This window comes from Eucyclogobius newberryi, unplaced genomic scaffold (assembly GCF_026437365.1).
Source record: "Eucyclogobius newberryi isolate DKJ021-1_F unplaced genomic scaffold, fEucNew1.0.hap1 SCAF_21, whole genome shotgun sequence".
Lineage (NCBI taxonomy): Eukaryota > Metazoa > Chordata > Actinopteri > Gobiiformes > Gobiidae > Eucyclogobius > Eucyclogobius newberryi.
Window position 1 is genome coordinate 14,315,712 of NW_027315846.1, and position 23,531 is coordinate 14,339,242.

Below are 23,531 nucleotides of genomic sequence, written 5' to 3' on the forward strand. Positions count from 1 at the left end.
GTAATAGTGATGCTGAATAGTGATTACTGATGTAATATATGAAAATATTTATTTTATATTTTATTTTATGACAAATGTCATGCTCATTACTGATTGAGATGTGTGCTTGTATGTCTGATGTTGTGTGTGAGCGTGTTTGGTTGGTAAGTGAATTGTTCTTACTGTTTGTATAATGTATTCCTGACAGATTTTTGTGGTAGTCTTACTCATTGTTCAGTAGTGAAATAGTGCCAAGCACAATACGGTGGTTTAGAATTTCTGGTAACAGCAACCCACACTCTGAAAATAGTCATTTATGTGAGAAGAAAAGAAAATTCCACGGCTTTAGTTGATTGAATTAATATTGATTGATGACTATTAGCATCTAATCATCTCCATATTGGGAGCCTGTTCCAGGAGGGGGAGACTTTGTAAAAGTGGTGTAAGGAGTCCTCACTTCTTATGAATGGGAACAAGACTGAAGATATGGTCATTGATTTTAGAAAAAGCACACACAGTTATGAAGCGGTCACATTCAATGGTCAGTCTGTGGAGCTGGTGATCCAGTATAAGTACCTGGACACAGTCATTGACTTTTGTCTTAACTTTGATGCCAACTGTGAGTCAGTGTGCAAGAAGGGACACCAGCGCCTGCACTGCCTCAGGAAACTGGCAACGTTTAGTGTGGACAAGACTCTTGTGTCTTTGTTTTATTCTGCTTTCATTGAGTAAATCTTAGCCTTCTGCATGTCATTTTGGTTTGGAAATATGTCAGTGAAGAACAAAAATGCACTTTCTCATAGTGTGAAATGGGCTGGAAAGCTGATCGGACGGCCACAAAGACGTGTGGAGTCTACATATACCAGCCTGCTGCAGAGACAGAGTATAAAGCAGGACTGGAGCCACCCCCTGAACGCTCTGTTTCAGGACCCACCATCGGGGCAAAAGCTGGTCGTGCCAAAATGCAGGACAAAAGATATAGAGACAGTTTCATCCCAGCAGCTATTGTCCTCTTAAACAAGCTCACTCTGCACAATTTTTCAATTTATTAATCCATTATATCTGTGTTTTTTATACAGTGTGCATGTATGTTTGATGTCTCTTAATCATTGCAAACCAATTTACTCAAGGGTACGAATAAAGACACCTAACTTAATTCAACCTAAGATTATTTTGACCTTGCATTTTCCTATCAGTTTAAAATGAACTCCTGCTTACCTATCCTCTGATTCAAACCTGATCTTCACTGCAGACACGCCCTGTGGTATTGGCTGCCAGTAATATTGAGTTGAGCAAAACTGTGGGGCATTTGAAGTTCACTTCTGCTGGGACGTCCTTCGTAGCACCTAAGCTTGTCAAAGGAAGCTGCGAGGAGCCTACATGAGTCGATAAATAGATTCCAGGAGCCTGCTATCCCACTGGGCTGAATTTGACAGAACACACACTCCTCTTTCACTCTGCCGCCTTCACTGTGACGTTTCAATCAATGTACTCCAGCGTGGGATGTATGCGGTTGGTATACAGCCGGCCCGGTGACCACTGAGCCTATCAGGTTCCTGTCAGCACCATGCACCGCTGATTCTCAAAGTGAGGCTGATCAAGCTAGCAGCCAAGCCAGGCATGCCGAGTAATACTGACCTTATGGCACACGCACGTGCAATTTATTCACAAGGCGGCGCACTGTGTGTTATAAGCTTGCAGGCATATTCTATGGAAGGAAAGTGGTATTGACAAGGCGCTTGTTTGTGTCCGTCAAATGTACCGGAAGCGGGACTTACATATGTAACTCCTGCATCGCACATATAGTACCGTATTTTGTGGACTATAAGTCGCACCAGAGTATAAGTCCACCAGCCAAAAAATGCAAAGAGAAGAAAAAAACATATATAAGTTGTACTGAAGTATGAAAGGCTGTTGCAAGTGTGAAAATAACAAATAATATCACATATAAGTTGCTCCGGAGTATAAGTATATAAGTACAAGTCGCACCCCAGCCAAAACTATGAAAAAAGGTGCGACTTATAGTCCGGAAAATACGGTAGTTTGCATTGGAGCCGGCAGAGACTTAACAGCTTGACTTAAAACATGCTTATTGTTTATGATAAAGAGTTAAAGAGATGATGAAGAGAGAGTGCTGCTACTCTCTCCTAACCCCTCAATGACTTCTAAGCATGGCATGGGCAATTCTGAGCCCAACTCAATTTACAATGAAGAAGAAGAATTCCAAAAGTTTCTAGCTTTGATTCTGCAGAGTTTGGTCACTTGACGCCGCTGCTCTGTGTGTGAGCTGTGTGTGTTTGTTTACCTCGGCGAGAGGAGGAGGTAGTCCCTTTGTTGTTGCTACAGGCATCCCCATCTAGTCAGGTCATGTCTCGATGTTAAATCATGTCCACTTTCACAAAATGTGCCGTCTGCCCACTCATGCTGTTGAAAGTATCCAAAAATTTTCTTCCAAAACATACAGTAAACGTTTTTAGAATTTCCACTGTTTACAATATCAACTAATGCTTCATGTGGCTCTACAATAAAAGTATCTGTGGATTCTCGCAGCAGAAATATTCAGAAAGTGACAGATTACATCATGAGAGGAGCAGAGTCACAACAGTGTTCTAATGGACGTTGATAATGAACAAGACAGATACTTTTTCCTAAATATATTTCTTGATAATACTAGCGCTTGAAAGGCACAACTACTAAGCAATAAGCAACAACAAAAACATCAACAAAAGCACAACTAATTACAAGTTAACCATGGACTAAATATTATACAAATGCATCATATTATGTCTTTAACAACAATCTAACCATATAAAGAAATGCACATTTTAGTGGAATTATTAACTTTATTTGTTTCTAGTGATTCCCTAGTGATGGAACTCCTACCTGAGTATCACCTTCTGAGGATGTGGCCCATCTGAAGCCCAAACAATCAGGAAAGACATGAAAACATACTCTGTCAGTGTGAGTACTGTATCATTTGGACTTGAAAGATTTACACTGCAAACCGTCTACCTTCTCTGTGCGCAGTAATTCCAATCGTTATTTGGAATAGATAGTTGCACCACAAATCATTCCTCATGTAAGATCAATAAACTTGTGGAACTTACTTATGGACAAATTACCCTGCATTATTTGGCGTTAAGAGCTTTTGTTTACATACTGTACCTTTGCCAGTATTTGCCCACAAATTATGCAACTCCCCACATAGGCTTTGTGATGCTTTCCATGTAGCCGCTTGTACTTTCAACTCTGACTGATCCGTCACCCACTCATGCTCGCCGGACTGTACAGCTAGATTTCCCTGGGATCTATAAAACAGACATGCAGTATGTGTTTGCCTTTCTTAGTAAACGCAGTGGGCGAGGGAAGCCTATGGAGATCAGAGCTACGCCTGCAATGATTTCCTTGCCTAATGGAGCGAGTGGTAACAACATCAGGTGGCTTTGTTGTGCATGTCTTTTGATTTTGTGTGTTTATTTGCACTGTTTGTTCTCGTTTATGAGCTCTTCTGTTGTGTCATAAATGGTGGATATGAAGACCACCTAAGCATCCAGACTCTGTACGCTATCATTACATCAGAACCACCAAAGTGCATAGAACATCAAAGAGGAGCTCACACTATCTCTAAATCACTTGCCACTTTTCTTTAATGATCTTTGGCTTACTTCATTGAAAACATCTCAAAAACTAATTAAAAACTGAGTCCTTATCACACTTTGAAAGCAAGTCACGTATTCAGTAGGAAACAAAAGTTAATCTGATTATTAAAACCGGAATATTGGCTGATTCAATTACAAGCAGATTATTTTCAGTTGATTTGCATCTTGACTCAGACAAATTGAAAACACAGCGCACTTTGGATGGACTCAGGTCAGATGTTTCAGTTATTCTCGTAATGTCTGCATAAAATTGTGATCCGTAACATATGGAGTCAAGTCGTCTATTGCTCATGTTACTTTCACCGAAGGGGCTTCAGGGTGATAAAAGTTGATTATTGACCATTTATGATATATATGTGTGGCTGTGCAATACAGTTAAAAAAAAAAAAACTTTTAGCAGCACTTTTTGCTATCATGACCTATTTCTGGAATGAATAAAGGATCAAACCCAACACAAAACAGCAATTTAATCAAAAAGGTCTTCAGCCAATCCTCAGTCTGTAAAAGTCAGTAAAAGTATGATATTTGGAGCAGTTTCGAGTTAATTTGGAGGAGGAAATGACAAAAAAGTCTATTATTTTTTATCGGAAAATAAATATAACATATATCAAATACCATGTTATTAAGGCAAAATTAAATTGAATAAAAAGTCATTTTTTCCAGCCCTAAACATCAACTCATGTTGAACGTTATCAGTCTGCAAAGGAATAGAAAGAGATCCAAGGTCGGGAAACTGTTGGTGGCTTGGGATGTAAAAATATGCAGGTCTTTGCAGTTTGTTTGACGTACGGCTGCATTTGGCAAGTGGTCATAATGATATGCCTGATTGTTCACAGACTTACATTTTGATGCCCACCTCCACAGACACATTCATCTATGGAGGCGTTCCCTGTGCAAATGTAGTCGAATCACCTGCTATCATTGGCACAGACCCGGGCTATTTGCTAACACTTTCTATTGTTTACATTACCCACTTTAGGGCCGCAGACGATGGTTTTAGGGAATACTTAAAAGTTTGAGTTACAGATGGCGATGTTTAGCCATTTGCAAATATTCTCCCTGGCTGTTTATGCAGAATAAAGTTGACTTCACGTTAATTATTCTAGAAGTTTATATGATAGATTTAATTAGGCGTATCTTGTCTACATTGTCGTTTATGGTGGATTCACACATCTTTCCGTTCTCATATCTAACAAACAAGTCCTTTTTTTGTGGCTATTTATAATCTAATGATATTAAAATTCCCTATGGAGACTGGCATAGTGTGACGACAGTGAAATGAGTTATTGAAAACGTGAGTTAGTAAATCCAATTTTAGAGACACCTTGAAGCATAACATAGTTACAGAAGTTTTACAGATTGTGCAGAAGAATTTCTTATTGACTTTGGCATGTGGTCATCAAGTATATTGGGTGAAATATGTTTCACCTGAGACACATTGCTTTCTAGTTGTTTGCTTATACACTTGCAGTGACTTTCCTGAAAGAAACAACATTTATTTGTCTCTCCCACTGTTTATTTGCAGGAGCCTGTGCAGTAAACTTTCAGCCGAGAGAGAAGTTCAGGCAGGAGCAGCCGCAGCCATGTGTGAATGTGTGCATCTGACACTCTGTGTTCATCTGGAGGCCATCACTGCGTTTCTGAGGCTACACAAAGAAAATGAAACTAAATTTAATTTGGGGGCTGTCACCAGTGTACTGTGAGCAGTCTGTCACAATCTAATCACAAGGCCTGATCAGACATTGCATTTGGTGGTAAAAGGTTTCAGACTTGTGCATGGAACACTCAGAATGGTTCCTCCACAGTAAGAGACAGCCTGTGGGCATTAGCTCTGTGTGCATGAGTGGCTTTGCCGCTGGGCTGAGCAGGAACAAGGGTGATGGATGGAGCTTGTTACTCACAAGGCATTTGCATCATCTTTACTGTTTCCACTAAGGTGTCGAGGGAGTCAGTTTAAAGAACTTGCCTTTCTTATACTGGGAACTTGATCGCTGCTAGTAACCACTGCTGCTCCTCTGAGGGGGAGAAGAGTGGACTCCACAAATCCACTTCTCTTATCCCACTTCCCTGTTTATTTAAACCAGTCAGAATCATGTAACAAGAAAATCAATGCAGGTTTTAAGGAATTAAAGTGGTCAAAACCACATCTAATAAGATGTGGATACATATTCAGAAATCAAATCACTATAACAATTCTAACAAAGAGTATTATTTTCCTGCTGTGTGTTGCAACAAAGGAACAGTTTTTTCTCTTTTACTCAGGGCCAGATGATTGTCAGGAAGCATCTAAGGTGCTTTGGTGCTTTGGACAGAACCCTCTCGGGTTGAAGGAAAGGCTTTACTCTTCAGCCTTACCGATCCACTCCTCTGGCCTCTCTCTGGTCCCACTCCTCCGCACTCTGCTCCACTTCTCGTTATGAATATTCCCTGTCTTTACATCTTCTTCCTCCAGATCCTATTGCGGTCGTGCATCTGTAGCTGGCTGCCGCTCCCTGGTGCGATGGCTCCGTGTTGCTGTGCACCTTCAGGCAGTGTGTGGGATGGTGTTGTGGGCTGGCATCTGGCACTGTCTGATAAGAAACCCGGCAAGCTGCTGCTATTTCTTCTGAGATGTTTTTTAATTTTTCCTTTTTGGTCATGCGGGGAGGCCACTGGACAAGGTATTCACCAGCGTTGACAGGGCTAAGCAAACACAATTGTTTACAATAGCCATTATCAACTCACAGCAGTGGCCTCTTAAACATTTTACCATCATAAAAAATGGTGGGGCTTGACAAAACTGTAATTGAATAAGCATGCAAGAATGGAAACACATGGTGATTGTGAACCAAAGTTACAGACCAGAAGAAATGGCCAGAAAAAAACCACCATTTATTAATAGTCTCTATAAAGTACTGGTAAACTAAATATTCATGACACGCTTCTCCAATGAAATTCTGCTTCAAAATGATATAGATGGTCTTGATAGTGCACTTGCTAAAGGCACTTCTTGTATCATTGAAACAGGCTTGGGGCAATGCTACATCCCTGCTCCTCTCGATTGGGAATTGATAATCCTTGCCATAGGCAAAGGTTTATCGCAATGGAAATCTCTTTTGAGGAACTTTTGGAATAATTACTTGTTTTGTGTGTAAATACAGTAGGTTTCTGTACTGGGGAGCTATTAATGTAATTCCAAAGGCCATTTGCTTTGCGCTGTTGACAGCAACTATCCCCTTGGTTCTCTTTTTTGCAAGATGATATTTGTTTTTATTAGTGGTTGACTCATAAAGCTTTGTGGCACATTATTTTGTAAACTTCCTAATGAAATAGGCACTTTCAGGCCTTTTTATCGGTCACTCGGGTCATTCTGTTGTCCTTTTTCACTAAATTGCATTGAGTATGTTCTCTCTTTACACCGTTATCTGTAAGCCCCAGATATTGTTCAGCTGGCCAGCCTCTCACTCCCACTCTCTGTTCAAATATACAGTAGAAGGGTCTGGGACCAATCCACACAGTGCATCACACCACCATGCAATTTAGGTACGATCTAATCACAAACGCTTATTTGTAGCAAACAGCTCTAAAAAGACATCTCTCTAATATCTTTTTATCATTTAAGAATTTACAGAGTTTAGTGCTTTGCTTGTTGATTTTGCATAAATTTGTGCTATTCTGTTCTGTCCTGTTTTAGCTTTTTTTCTCCTACTCGTAAGCCTACATCATTTTGACATGAACAGACCATGCATCTCTCACTTATCACTCATGGCTCTCAGAATCTTGGAGTCAGGATGTGGTTCCAGAGTCTTTATAAAGTATTGTTCAGCATGTAGTTTTGGCTGACGAGGCAAAGAGATTGCCCTTCCCAAAACTGTTTCCGCAGTATCGATGCAGTATGACTTAGATAGTTGTATTAAAATGCTCAGAACATATATAAATAAGATAACACATGCACTTGGTCGCACCATAGAAGCAAGCACTATAGGGGGGCTGCTGTAAAAACATGTATATGTGTTAAATAGTTGAAAATTACTCATCAACTCACACTTTACTTCAATAGCACATTTAAAAACAACCACAGATGACATAACAGGTACTCATAGTTCAATAGTTACAACATCAATCAACATAAACAGTGGACATTACCAATTACTGGTATAAATATTTTCAAAGAAGCCAAAAATCAAACGCAACTCATTCAAATTATGGTATGTTACTAAATTTATGCTGTAAGGTGCCGTAAGTAATAGCCAAGTATTAGTTACCATTGATTAACGGTATAAAGCAAGAGAACCAGGGTTAAAGGACTGACCCCGAACACCCATATGACCCCAGCCATGTGTCTAAATTATGTCTATGTAATCCCTCATTCGTCCAGGAGTGTTCCATTGTAAATTGCTTCAGTATTTGTTTGTTTTTTTTAGTTTGTGAAAAACATGTTGATACTATTCTTATACCAATTAAAACAGACAAATCAAGTGTTCATTTTCTACATCACTAGATTGACAAAACGGCACTGTTGTTAGCACTGTCTCGAACGCCTTTCATTTTTCATAGCTGTAGCCTTTACTTGTGTCTGTCTGCACATGTTTGTGTTGTAGACAGTCACTCGCTGCACCTCAGCTGAATTTGAATGCTCCCGACACTGCTGGAAACCTGCAGCTGTTGCACATTCCTCAGTGTCAAACATTTCACAGGCGTTTGTTCCATCCAACTGGCTCACACAAAAATACAGTTTTTCCCATCTGCTTGTTAACTTCTGTCAGCCATTTTGTTTTGTAAAAGTAAAAACAAGCACTTCTCATTAGGGAGGATATTACATTTGTGCAAAGATATTTCAAACATTCCATGAAGAAGCCTGATAAAAGCACGTTTGGTACCATTTCCAGTGAAGTATTGGTCTGATATTTTCAGGTTAATTATTCATTAAATGTGTCTGCACCTTACTTACTGCTAAGGATGAATCACCCCCTGTTACTATGTGTTGATGCATTGTCATAATAAGGTCTGTTCTCACATGCTGTTATGAGATTATTCATGACATACAATTCTTCATAAAATATGCACTGTTATGCTTGTATTAAGGCTAGTAATTAAAATCAGATCTGGTATACTGGCCTAATGGATTTAAGTATGTTATTGATATCATCTATATACCTAAAGTTAAAAGACAGAACCTTCATCAACAATTATTTTTTTGGTAAAGTCAACAAGTGAAAGGATTATTTATATTCTACATTGAGCCTTTTAAAATACATTATTAACCAATTAGGTTTAAACAAGGTTCTGATGTGTATATTATTAATTATGAATAACAGATGTTGATCTAATATTGCTGCTGTCTTTGTTAGAAAAAAAAGGTAATCTGCCATCTGTTTAGTCTGTTTAGTCCAGATAACAACTATAATTATGCTTTATAGTCTACTAGTCACAATTAGTCTTTCATGGATGAGTAATTGTGTATCTTCCTGCAGTCAAAGCTTGAATGTTTCCGTAACCATCATTTGCGCATTCCGTTCAGTACTTTTTTGCAATTAGTCCAAACACTTAGTCAAACATGTAAGGTTGAAAATTATCCAGATTTTGAACAATAATCTAGCGTTCTGTTGTTATAAGCAGGAAGTCAATACTTGTGTTTATGATTTTGCCCCCCTTTAGATCAATGCTGTTCTTTACACAGGAGAAAATATAAAATAATAATCTAAAACTAAATGATCCGAAATAAAGCATAATTGGTCTTTAAAAAGCCTCTTGAATATGCAAACAAACCCAAAGTACACTCCAGCTGGCCTGTCAGTCAGGATCATAATAGATGGATTATTGTTATAAAATCCAAACTAATGCCAAAAAACAGAATTTGGCTTTTACTGAGTGCAAATCGAACACTACCCCAAAAATGAACCAAAAGACTACATTTTAATAAACGGTCTGAATGGGTGAATTTGATGTAATACGTGTGTATGAGGAAAATACATACATTTTGCATTCAACCTTCAAAATACACATTCTTTTGTTGTACAAGCTGCTCGCAAACATGACACATGACCCAAATGAATACATAAATATGTGTCTAATCCTATGAAATTTAATTAGCTTAGCAGTTGTTAGAAAATAAACATTTTTTGAGTGACCTGAAGTGGCATCAATTAATTTCCCCCCTGTTTGGGTGGCACGGACCCCCCCTCGTGCTGGCATTCATTATAGACTCACATCAAATGGCTCAGATAGTGTTGTGAAAAGGACGGCACGATTAATCAGAGTGTGCAGACTGTAGAGGGATGCATGTAATTAGCTTTAGGTAGAATAGAATGAAGATGCTCAGCAGGCTTTAATGCATTTGACCTTTCCCATTGCCTCTGTGTGTAAGCGTAGCAGCTAACTCATCGGGTGAATGAAAACGTCTGGAGAAACATTCAACCAAGCGCTAATTGTTGGAGGTTTACTAAGTCATTGCGATTTGTGTCAACATTATTGGTTGTTTACCCACATACCACTTAGTTCTATATATAAAGACTAGAATATATGTATTGATTTGAATAAGCATGCTTAAAGAGGCAGTGTATATGAGCAAAGGGGTGTTAATAGGATTCCTGGTTCACAGTCATTTGTTATTTTAGTCAAAGATTTGTGGTGAAGGGAATGATAAAACTTACTCTCCCTCATCATCATACGCACATTTTTAAAAATATGTATCTTTTTATTTTGTGATAATAATAAGTAAGTAAATACACATGTGGATGGCCTTAAGCAGGTAAGGCAAAGTGGGTTTTGGTAATTGTGCTTATTTTCTGTCAGCACGGGCAACTAAATTTATTTATTTGGTATATTTCTTTAGGCTATTATGTTTGCTAAAATCTGGGAATTACCATATGTTTGCTCAAATCTGGGAATTACCATATATGTTTGCTCAAATCTTGGAGTTGAAGTCAAATTCTTCAGGCAAGATGACATCATAAACATGCTTTAAAACATAAGGAAACATTTACTTTCCAGTCCAGTTAAAAATGTCCTGATAACTGCACTCAATGTAGTGGAGTAAAAGTAAAAATTAAATGCCAAATTTACTCAAGTAAAGTATGTCAACAAAAAAATCTACTTTAGTATTGGACTTTTAATTTTGTACATTGTTACTTTCTACCACAGTTTTGGCCCTTATTTAACATACCTTTGACCTCTTTGATCAGGTAAGTGCATTTCATCTCACTTTGGATAACCACAAATTGTCTCATTGGAAGAATTAACCCCATATTTAGAAGATTTGTGGTTTACATTGGGCACTGCAGTTAGCATATAGAGACAGTTTTTATTCATCTTTACAATGTCCATTGAGAGACTCGACATTTTGACTCGACAAACTACTATACAACTGGTAAATATTAAACAATAACTTTGCCTTTGAAAAAAACAGGCATGCTACATCCTGTTAACTTACTTGAAGCATATCAGGACAGAGCTGACATCTGTTGGGAGGTATAATTCTCAATAGCCACCTCCACTGTTCTGGAGCAGTAAGCCCATTCACAGCCTGCCCTTACCCGGCTGACACAGGCTGTTTGCTGCAGTATGTGTGGGAGTAATACTTGATTGAACACAAAGATTAATTTTGGGTGTCATCCAGAGAAATGTCAAATTTTCTCCAACGGCACACCGCTTTCATTTCACAAGCCGCCTCTCTCCAGCTTTTGTAATTCATCTTTCAAATAATGTGGATAAACAATTCCAAAAAACGATTCTCACCTTCAAAAGCATTTATCGTAAGGATATTGCAGACCAACTGTAGTACATGATTCATACATAGCATTATAAGCTGGTACAAGGCCAAATTCCAATGGAAAACTGCTGGTTGAGGCTGTTTCAGAAGTGCTCCAAGAAAGTAATGCTGAAGTTGTCTCACTGGGATTACTTACTGTACATCAATTATGTCAAATAACTATGTTGAAATCTGATTTTGACCAGGGATGTTGAACATGTCGTTCAACTGAAGGTTTTTATCTTCATGTCAATCGCACTCTTTCTGGACATTTACAAAATATGGTAACAATGGCGCTGTACCGGATTTTTACACCGGGTTTATGAGCGCCTTTCACAACTCTCTTTTTTGCCATTATGGTAAAGCAAACAATTAGCATGCTAACAGCGCACATCCTTCTTCACAGAGAATAAAACATTTAATAATTAGATGCAAAGAAAAAAACAAATCATGACATAATTAAAGCTATAACCAAATTATTATAATTATTAATTAATTAAATATGAATTATTACCAAACCAGAAAGTTCCATACCACGCAATTGCAGGAAATGTTATGTTCTGTCCCAGCAATTGTTAATCCACTGATTGTCTAATATATTTGGCCAATGGTTCCAAGTACAAAGGATTTCACCTTTCATAAATTAGACTAAAATTGCTGGACCAAAATATTGAATACCATCCAATTGTCCCAAAGCGCTAACAACACCCTGAGTATATTTTAAACAGACGGTCCAACAGCTGTGCTGTCATATTCATCTGAAGGTTAACTCGGTGTAACAAACTACTGTATGTGTCTCTCATGGAGGATCGGTTCTGCACAGGCTGAGACGGAGGATACTTTATCTTTGTAAACCATGTGCTAATTGAGATTATTTGTGGTTTGTTTTCCATCCAGGGATGAGAGACTCTGAAACTGCACACTTAGTTTGAGAACTGATGGATCAATTTCAATAACCATACCATTTTTTTCCATGTTATTTAAAAAATGAACGTATTTAACTAAAAGTAAATACAAACTTGTTACGTACCTTCAGCAGCTATTCATTTTTCTTATTGTAAAGAAGCTTTATAGACTTTGGTAACAAGTCAGTCAAAGTACTCACCACAATAGATGAAAAGGAATGTGTTCAAAGTACTGTCTGCTGAACTTTGACTGCACTTTCTTAATGTGCACAGCTGAACAAAAACATAGTCGATGGACTTTCAAAAGCCGATAAATCAATGATCATCATCAGCCAATCAGACGCCTCCTCTCACCCGCCTGACAGGAAATCAGTTCCATAAATAGATGATAGTCAGGAAATGAAAACTGACATATTGATCAATGGTTTCTTTTACTACAGTGAGTAATGTGAAGTTTATGCACAGGCAATGAACAGAGGGTTGGGTAACTCATCAGTTACAACAAATTTAGCAAAAAAACAAACATCAGTTTATTTTGTGCCTTTGTAATTAGATTTGTATTTGTAATAGTCATCTAGTGTTAAAAGAGTCTTAAAAAGAGCTAAACCTGCATCCCCAAAGTGTCAAAAAGTAACCCAAATATACTTTATTTGTGTAGCATCATTTTTTTTTATTTTTTTTTTAGATTAGAATCCATTAAAAATATTCAATTTTCAGGGTGAAAAATGCTGCTGCTTTAACAAAATAGTAATAATTGTTATTGAACATAACAACAACATATGATTTGTAGCTCCTGAAATTCATTTCTTGAAAATCTTAAAATTATTCCAACAAAGGTGGTTTATTTATGTGTAATATTGACATGTTATAATATAGTATACACCATAGTAATAGTGTAGTATACACTATAGTAATATAGTCTGCAGTTGATGTGAAACCCTATACTATACCTTTCTATGACAGGGCTAGTCCTGTTACAACAATACTGTGTAAATGAGCTGAAAAACTTGTTTTAAAGGTTCTGAAGATATCTATCCATTACATTTATTCTGCAAATTTCTGTATTTCAAACAACTCTTCTGACCATGATTGTTCTCTTGCATTGCAAGATTAAAAAGCAAGAAAAGAGAAGCAGCATATTCTGGTTTGCATGGCATAGGTTTGACGCTGTTTTCCTAGACTTCGGTTAATGAATCCACGAGAGAGAGAGAGCGTGTCAGCATTGACAGCTCTCACCATGCGGCAGAACAGGGATTAGCTCCACTGTGCTGACAGGGTCATCGCTGTATGCATCAACTCTACAATTATGTGTTTCAGTAGAGCACACCTTCCTTCCCGTGCATTGATTGATTCTGGCTACACGGGAACAAGCTGTAAATGTCCAGATGTAAAACAATACACTTTGCCATTTAGATTTACTTGTGACCATTTAAGTAGCATATGCTTGCAATTAAATTTAGGATCCAAATATGTTCTTTGTTATTGATGCTGAGCAGAAGCTGTCAAGTCGTGTAGTTAAGAGCTGAAAATTGACTGGTGGCTTTTGTGTCTTTTGAACCGCAGTGTGTAAATTATGCTGATGTTCACACTGTGAGATTTGAATTTCTGGATGATCTTGTAGCATCATAAAAGGACCGACTGGTTCATAAACAGTGGGTTCTACTACCATGTGACGATTGGGAATCCTTACATATACAAGGAATCACACATCAATATCCAGAGTTTGATTAATATTCACATTAAGCTTCAGACTAATATCTTTTATTAGAGTTCTAGACTGTTTAATTTCAAGCAACAACGCGTATTATGCTTGGCTCTGCTGTGTATTAGGAATTAGTAACACAACTGTCAATGGGAATTAAAAGCTAGTTGTTTGAAGACACAGCCTGTTAAAATGTTCACAGGGGCACACTGCTTTCCTGCACCTGCCGAGGCCAACACCTGCCGCTTGGCCAGTATTTTTACACTTTTTCATCCACTGCCCAAACACTGGCAGAGACGCGCTGGAGGAGGATCAATTGTATTTAAAGTAGAGACATTGAAAGAGTTTCATGGTAAGAAAAAGCAATGGTGTTGTAGAGCGCTGATTCAAATCTACAACAAGGTACACTTTTAAGGTTAAGGGACACTTTATTATCCCAAGTAAGTAGGGATATTGGGACATTTGTCTGCATTTGACCCATCCCTCAGTGCCGCTAGTGAAACTTAAGCTCAAGGACTACTTTAGCGGGAGGGTGTTAGCTATCTACAATTATGTACCGGGAATAGTTGCTGTAGGAGAAAAACCCCTGATAGATATAGTGTTGGGAGCGGCCATGGGGTGTCGCTGTGGGCTCAGGGGCAGGGGTCAGGTTGCTAGAGTGACAAGCACACAGTTTGTTGACCGCTTACTTTTTAATTAATAAAGGATGCTATACATTTGGAACTGCCTCAGTGAACTTTCTTGGATCACTAACCCCTTTCCCCCATCAACCCATTACATGCACATTGTAGAATCCTCCAGCTAAAGTGGCCCCAACGGCATTGAAGGATCAAACACAGAGGAATTATTTCCCTACGGAACGGTAAAGTGTCCCTTAACGATAATAACATTATCTGAAGCAATTAACACAAGTTGTCTTGACAAGAGTGAAATGGGGAAGATTTTAGATTTTTAAATTGTGACGGACTATTTATTCAGCTAACCTACAAAACTACAGTTCTTCAAATGTGTTCCTGGACTAGAGTGGTGTGAATCGTGTAAGGGCAAGGAGCCTGCTGCTTTCAATGCGTCTGCCAAGGCCAACACCTGCTGCTTGGCCAATATTTTCCCACTGCATTATCTCCTGCTCAAACACTGGTGACACACTGGAGGAAGTAAACTGCAGAAAAAGTGGGAACATAAACAATGTTATGAAAAGGAAGGTCTGTGTTGGAGAGGCAACAGAAACAGCACCCTTTGATGCTCTGTTTGTTTGCATTCAAATGGAAGGGTGGTCCGTCATGCTGATGTACTAGTTTGCACTGGGTCTGTGCCTCTCTCTCTCACTATCTCTCTCTCTCACCCACACACACACACACACACACAATGTAAGTGCTGTGCATGGCCTGCTTAGATATTTTTTGTGATGACAGCTTGCAAGTGCGTGTGTCATCAAAAATAGCTCCTTAGTGCTATTTAATCCTGGCCTTCAAACAAGGCTCATGCGATTCCACACACCTTTTTATCATTGCAAATCTATGCTAATCAGTGCTGTAAAAATGGAATATTATTGTGCATCATCAGTGGCTTGAAACTGACATTGAGAAACCAAATTGACGATGACTAGGAAACTCAAAAACAAAAACTAGGAAGCAATAAGCAACAATGTACCATAAACGATTGCAATTAATATCAATTCTATGCTTTTGGGTATTATTTGGTAGTAGATAATTTGCCTTGGCATTTAATGATTTGCATTGTGATTTAGGTATGGATGTGTATGCAATAAAAAGCACTTGCTACTGACACTTGCAACTGTCTTTACTGTAGTCCTGATTTAAGTGGTCCAGATGAGATATGCTGTAGAAATATGTCATGGCAAACTTTTTTTTTCTGTCTCCGCAGGTTCCCTTTCTGTGAACTAACATGGACAAAGTGGTCTTCAGTCTCCTGCTGCTGGGAACCGCTCTCACCATGGTCCATGCTTGTCCCAAATACTGCGTCTGCCAGAACCTGTCGGAGTCTCTTGGGACGCTTTGCCCGTCCAAAGGCCTGCTCTTCGTTCCACCAGACATCGACAGGCACACCGTAGAGCTCCGGTTAGGCGGGAACTTCATTCTTAAAATCACCACTCAGGACTTTGCCAACATGACGGGTCTGGTGGATCTGACACTATCTCGCAACACAATCAGCACCATCCAGCCTTTCTCGTTCATTGACCTGGAGACTTTGAGGTCACTACATCTAGATAGTAATCGGCTGACAGAACTTGGGCCGGACGATCTCAGAGGTCTCATAAACGTCCAGCACCTCATCCTTAACAACAATCAGCTAAATCGAATCGACAAAGCAACTTTCGACGACCTGTTGCTTACTCTAGAAGATTTGGACTTGTCGTATAATAATTTGCGCAGTGTGCCTTGGGAAGCCGTTCGCCAGATGGTCAACCTTCATCAGATGAGTTTGGACCATAACCTAATTTTCTTCATCGACGAGGGGACATTTACAGATTTAGAGAAACTGGCCCGATTGGACCTCACCTCCAACCGGCTTCAAAAACTCCCACCCGACCCAATTTTTGCCAGATCTCAAAGTGGCATAGTTTTGAGTACCCCTTATGCACCTTCACTTTCCCTAAGCTTTGGAGGGAACCCTTTACATTGTAACTGTGAGGTGCTATGGCTTCGAAGATTGGATCGGGAGGACGATATGGAGACCTGCGCTTCTCCTGCCAGTCTCAAAGGACGATATTTTTGGTCCGTTCGCGAGGAGGAGTTTGTTTGCGAAGCTCCTCTCATCACTCAGCACACCCACCGCTTGCTCGTTCTTGAGGGACAGACTGCAAGCCTTCGATGCAAAGCTGTCGGCGACCCAATGCCGACTGTCCACTGGGTTGCCCCTGACGACCGTTTGATAAGTAACTCCTCCAGAGCAACCGTCTACGAAAATGGCACCCTCGACATTACAATCACAACCGCAAAGGATTATGGGACTTTTACGTGCATAGCTGCTAACGCTGCTGGAGAGTCTACAGCCTCCATCGAGCTGTCAATCATTCAGATCCCCCATTGGAGTAACGGAACCAATCGCACCACGCAAGCTAAGTCCGGGCTCTCCGATATAACAAGCTCTACCAAGGTCAGCAAAGGCGAGCCCAAACCGTTACCAGAGAAGGCGGTGACTGTGGCTGATGTAACTGCAGTATCTGCTTTGATCCAGTGGACCGTTCCTAAAACTACGCCAAAAGTGAAAATGTATCAGCTCCAGTACAACTGTTCAGAAGATGAAGTTCTCATTTACAGGTAAGTCTCTGTGGTTAAGGCATTAGAGTAATAATGAGATTGTAAAGTGGTCTTCTCATTTTCACAAATATGTGATGTGATGATGTCAGAAGATAAAATTATACCAACTAGTTCTAGATACAACTTGAATAAAGAGAGACATTCCAATTAAAACCATGCCTCTAACAACTTGTTAAGAATAATATTCTTAACAAGTTGTTAGAGGCATGTTTTTTTTTGGAATTTGGAATATATATTATATATTCCAAATTAAATGGGAAAAGATCTGAAAGTCAGCCAATATAAGGTTGAAAACTTGGAGAAGGATTTGGAATGGTCTTATCTCAGAAAGCCGCACTAGTTCCAATTAAAGTAAGAACATTTGAACAGAATGTATCCACTTTTTAATAAGATATAGATTGTTTCTCTATATTAAGTATGGACTAGAACAGCCATCCCCAATGTAATAGAAACAACTATGGTGTGTAATTTTACTTCAACTCAAACTTCCCCAGACCCCACTTTGGGAAACATTGGACTAGAATTAATGTTGCTCATTCTGGAGGTATCATTTGTCTGTGTCAGATGACATTACTTACACATGAGTTAAACAAAAAAAAATCCCCTAAAGTGTAAACATTTGAACTGTGATTTGTGCACATGTTAATAGAGTGTAGTACATCATTTGATTGAAATTGTATTAAAAAGGTTCATTTTAAAAGAGTCTCTACTGACGAGGCTTTTATTGTTAGCCCACAGGATTTAGTGATGAGCACAAATACATCACTTGTGAACACATAAATATCCAAATACCAACACTAGTATCAAAAATAAATTCACAATCCAGTAGATACTGGTTTTGAACTACGTATATCAAAAATAGTGTAAGACTTCAAAGTAAAAAAAACAACATTATTTTGTGTTGAAATGTTCACTCAGTTGTCTTAAAAAAAGCTTTTTTTATTGTTTCCGTTCTCTGTACTGTAGGTTTTTAGTAGCATGAGAAACAGGAACCGTGGGTAATGTGCACATGGCCAGGTCCAGCTCTTCTAAAATTAATATTGATAGGACTTTGTTGCTCACATATGTACAACTATCACACGCCTTTTGTTGGCCTAGATAATGTCCCATGGCGCTGTCTATACATGGGCAGTGGCATAATTAAAAATCAATCAAGTCACATGGAGGGAGGGCAGAGATGGTTGAGTTGGCCCAAATGTGTGAGGCAGAGCGGCTTCTCACTTCTTATGGAAAAAAGCAATTAAGGATGAATAATGAACCACAGCCCCAATGGTGTCTGGGCTCAGCATGGAGATGCTTCTGAGGGATCAAAGCTATGGATGCTTGTGCTGGGAAGAAAGGCTGGCCAGCAAAAGAGGGATGATCTATTTATAGATCCCCCATTGCAACATGGCCAACTGCCCCCTGCTTAAACTTAGCAATAGCCTAGGACAGTTGAATATGACAGTATTCCCGTAAAAATTACAATCACTTATTCACAAATTAGGCTGCTATATATACCGTTTTCTCTTGTTTCAGGCTTTGGCACACCTTTAGCAATCTATTTATATGTTATTGTTTTGGTAAGTAGGACGTTCATGAAAATATCAATGCATTAAAGTGACAGAATACCAGCCACAAAACAGGGCTTTAACCTGTCCTTTCTTGTATGGGGCGGTAGATCTGTAGGCTGTTAATTAAAATAGCTCTCGTCTTTAGAACTACTTGATTTCATGCTTCTGATTTTACAGAGAAACACATTTCATCCTGGCTGCACAGTGGTATATAATGCAGGAATACATTTCTATAAACTAAAGTGTTAATACATTTTTTCTCTTCAAGATCAAATGTGTTAAACATAAGCATGGTTGCTGTAAATGAGTATGAGTGAAAAGCTAAAACATAAGAAGAAGTACTAGAGCATTGCAATATGGCCTTAAATGCCTCTAATAATTATTATGTGGAAATAAGAACCTTTACAATAACAATATAATAGATCAAATAATTTACATAATACTTTGTAAACACAACCTTGTGTCATGTTGAATTTGTTAAGTAACTAAAGTAGTTGCTCACAGTATTAATAGTATTAGAGCATGCAAATTATGACTCAGTAATTGAATTCATATCACTGACCACTATTTCCATATATGACACCATATGGCCCAGCCCTTGGAACTAGAACAACTAATAGAAAAAAGTCTGTACACAATATGCCCCTAACTACTTTCATTCTAATTCAACAATCAATGTAATTTCCATACATATGAACATAACCAACAGGATTTGGATCTATCTTGTCTTTCAACATTCTGCTTTCAACGTTTCCGTGTTTTTCTCTTCTAGGATGATTCCCATGAGTATCCGGGCCTTCTCCGTGACTAACCTTGTCGCAGGGATGCAGTACGACCTGTGCGTGCTGGCCATCTGGGAGGACATTGCCACCACCCTCACCGCCACCAACATCGTGGGCTGCGTCCAGTTCAACACCCGAGATGACTACCCCCAGTGTCAGTCTCTGCACAGCGGTTTCATGGGCGGCACTATGATCCTGGTCATTGGAGGCGTTATTGTCGCAACCCTTCTCGTTTTCATCATTATCCTCATGGTGCGCTACAAAGTGACCAGCGGCATCCAAACCAACAAGCTTCCCGTCATGAGCAACACGTACTCACAGACCAACGGGGGCTTGAACCGGTTTAACGGTGCCCCGCCGCAGGTGAGGTCCACGGTGGTGGTGATGAGGGAGGAGATGGTGGAGTTCAAGTGTGGCTCTCTTCAAAGTAGCTTATCGTCATCATCCTCCTCAGCAAACTCTCTGGACGGCCATGGCGCACGGGGCCCGGCTGACCACTACAGCTTGCACGGTAGTGAGTGCAGCACCCTGCCAAGTAGCAAGTTCAGGAGGCACGGGGCAAAAGCACGGCCTAATTTGGACCATCTTTTAGGGGCTTTCACCTCTCTGGAGCTGCGTGGGGTACCGAGGGACAACCAAGGACCGTCGGGGCCATCTACAGCTTCAACAACTTTGGCAGTGGCTAAAGCTCCATCTGATAAAGAGCCTCTGCTTGGAAGAGCCGAATCCACCACCATGCTGGGTCGCCTCCTAGGGCTGCCCCTGGAAGGGAAGCCCAAGCGGAGCCACTCGTTTGACATGGGGCATGTAGGCGGTGCGCATGACCGTGGCAACTATCCACGTAGGATCAGTAATATCTGGACTAAGCGCAGTCTGTCGGTGAATGGCATGCTGCTGCAGTATGACAGTAGTGAGGATGAGAAGCCCGCCTTTGAGAGCTCAGAGTGGGTGATGGAAAGCACAGTTTGAGGATAACTCTGGTCCACGGACAGCCTGTAAATCTCCACCAGAACCTAAGGGAAAGCAGAGCACAAAGGATGGGCTATCTCGCCTGGGGGATTTGCCTGAGGGGATTGCATGACTCTATCCATTGGAGTCCTGTGTGAGACAACACTTAAAGGTTTCTGGCTATGATCTCTATCTGACCATTCAGACAGACAAACAGTCAGAATAAATGTGCGTATTTCAAAATAACATGGAATTTATTGTGTCGATATGGCTCTTGTGGAATTATCCTGAACCCATTGCTGGCTCCTCTTGAGGAAAGATGTTGAATTTAAAGTGGATTTTACTACATCTGTATCAAAGGAACTGAATGAAGAGGATTTCCCCAGACTCTAGTGGACTGGTGGCATACCTCTGTTTCAACATGGACTATTACAGCTACAGAGAAGGACCTGTAAGGAGAGTATAGAAAAGTAGAACATTTTTTATTTTCATCTGTGTTTTTTCTATCATTTTTACTATTTATAGTTTTGGGTTCATCAGCATTCTGGCACACAGCAACCCCGCCTCTCAGTTTCCTTTACCCATGTTTTTAATGTAAAATCGACAGCACAATTTGGTGTGGCTACAATGGACAGCCTGGCTTGTATCGCTACCTCAGGTTCCTTAAAATATGAGGTTATTTGTAATTAAAAGTAACATAAAATACAAGCTAAAACCACGTAAGATCAGTCATCTGAAGCACAGTGCAGTTATTTTGTATGTACTTGTTGTTTGCCATTCCCAAGTGCTAGAAGGTGATTTTAAGTTCAAGTTTGAGTCATTTTTACTTATCCAAATGGTGATATCGGGGGATTATATGACACTTTTGCCTTAGGGTAAGAATTCAGGAAATATTGTTCTTAAACTCAAGTGTTCAGATGAAAGTCTTTAAACTTTATATAAGCCCACTCCAATTTCTATAAATCAGCTATTATATGCTTTTGACTAAAATTGACGTATTACATCAGCACATACAAGTGCAGACATGTTTTTATGTTCCTGTCTATTCATTAAAACGTTGTGGGTTAAATCTCCTGGCTTCACAACATAAGTTTCACACCTATAGTTGGGAAATAATTGGTGAATCTAAACTGCCTATATGACGTCAACTACTGATTGAAACCTGGGCTTGGATGAATAATATTTCAATACTTGACTTAAGACTGTTGTCAGCATTTGAGAGAGTTACACTAGAATTTATTTTGAAACCAAAAAATTACTTGGACTTGGAAACAAAGGACAAATCTAACACTTAACAGTTAAAACAGAAGGGTGAAATGGTTAAATGTTGTATTTAAAGTGACTGCCAACCCAGATAAATGAATTCAATATTCAAAAGGTTTAATGGTCTAAAGTAATGTGTTGTTAGGCCCTGTCTGAAAATATCATTCAAACTTTTGTCATTATTTGCATTCATCCCAGAAATCCGTGATGGCACTTTTTGCCCTACATGGCAGTACATTGCAGTTAGACACTTAGAAATCGATTGCTGTGTCATTCGCTGTCTCAAAGATGGGACTTCCCAGACACATACTGATGCCTTCTTCATCTCCTGCAAGTTTCTGCTGCATTTAAAAAAAAAAAAAAAGGGTGGGGCCCATGTTTTTATTTTATTGTTATTTCTTCACAAGGTGTACCATGATGTATAGAGACATTTTTTGTACAATAATTGGTGAGAATGTAAAGAGGGGTAATAAAAGATGTAGTTTATTTTATTTTCATGTGAAACAAAAGAGTGAGAAGGTGCTTTCCTGTGGTGTACCAACTTGGTCAACATGTTTGACAGCTTTCTGAAAGAGGCATGAGCAATGTCAATACATTCTGTACTCAAAGGTGTAGATACTTGACCAACAATACAATTAAAGGAGACATATTTTGGCATGTTTTATACATGTTTGAGTAATCTTTAGTTTCCTGCATTCAAGATGCCTATTGGTCTGAACAATTCCAGTCCTCCCCTACCCCCCTGCTCAGTTGATCTTTTTCCCATATTAACAATTAGCCTGCTAATGTGTTTTCTTATATACGAGGTGGAAATCTTTCATCAGACCTTTTGTATTAGTTGAAAAATGTCTTAACACACAGTTTAATGAGTAATAATATAAACTCATGTTTATGTTAATTACACACTGGCCATGTCTCCTATGCACATTACACATTATGCCTCGAGTAACCTTCTCGATGCTGCTGTGTGTGTCTGTGTGCGTGTACAGCACGCACAGGAATTAGAAAAACATTCGCAGTTGTTTCAATCTGCAGTTGTTTCATGCCGATGACGCGCAGCTACAGAGAGTTTGTGTTCATCTTTGTTCACCAAAGAAAAGGACAGACATAATATTTGCGGGACAGAAGCTCAAATCACCGTAGATACGTGACTATACATATATTATATGTATGATTCATTCATTTTGGCCCAAATGCTTAAATGTTCACTGCTCACTACGGTGAACTGTAGGTACCCAGAGGCGAGGCATGGTCAGCATGGTCAGCAAGCAGCTCAACTGGAAGTCAACAAACTTGTTTCTTTTAAAACGTCCTTGTGACATAGAATGTAACTGTGTAGCCGACAAAAGCACGTCTTCTTTAAGTACACATATAGGAAATTACTTATTTAGACCCATAGGAATAAGCCTAATTTATAACTAAATTAATAAAGTAAAGACTGAGAGATTGTTAATTAGTCATGTTATAGTGTTAGATTTGATAGGATTCAACACACTTATATTATCTCTCTCTATGAGAGATTAATATAAGCTCCTGTAAACCTTAACAGGGCCACAAAAATGCAGAGTATATATAAAATATATAGTCCAACATAATGCAATGCCTCCCTTTTTCAGAAAGCTGTCCAAGAATACACATTTTAAATGTATACTTGACTTGACGTAAAGATTCTCACTTCTAGAAACATAAATGAGGAAAAAAATACTGTTTCTGTGTGACATTTTGCTACA

General features: G+C 39.2%; 1 protein-coding gene across 1 annotated transcript in view; it reads left to right on the top strand.

Moving 5' to 3' along the window:
* The window catches only part of LOC140370560 (leucine-rich repeat and fibronectin type-III domain-containing protein 2), a 150,953-nt gene extending 128,816 nt beyond the window's left edge, over nucleotides 1-22,137 (top strand). Inside the window, exons 5-6 of the mRNA XM_072457736.1 lie at nucleotides 15,859-17,255; nucleotides 19,581-22,137. Coding sequence (XP_072313837.1) covers nucleotides 15,880-17,255; nucleotides 19,581-20,559 — 2,355 coding nt within the window. The 5' untranslated portion in view covers nucleotides 15,859-15,879 and the 3' untranslated portion in view covers nucleotides 20,560-22,137. The remainder of the gene's footprint in view (nucleotides 1-15,858; nucleotides 17,256-19,580) is intronic.
* The last annotated feature ends 1,394 nt before the right edge of the window (nucleotides 22,138-23,531 follow it).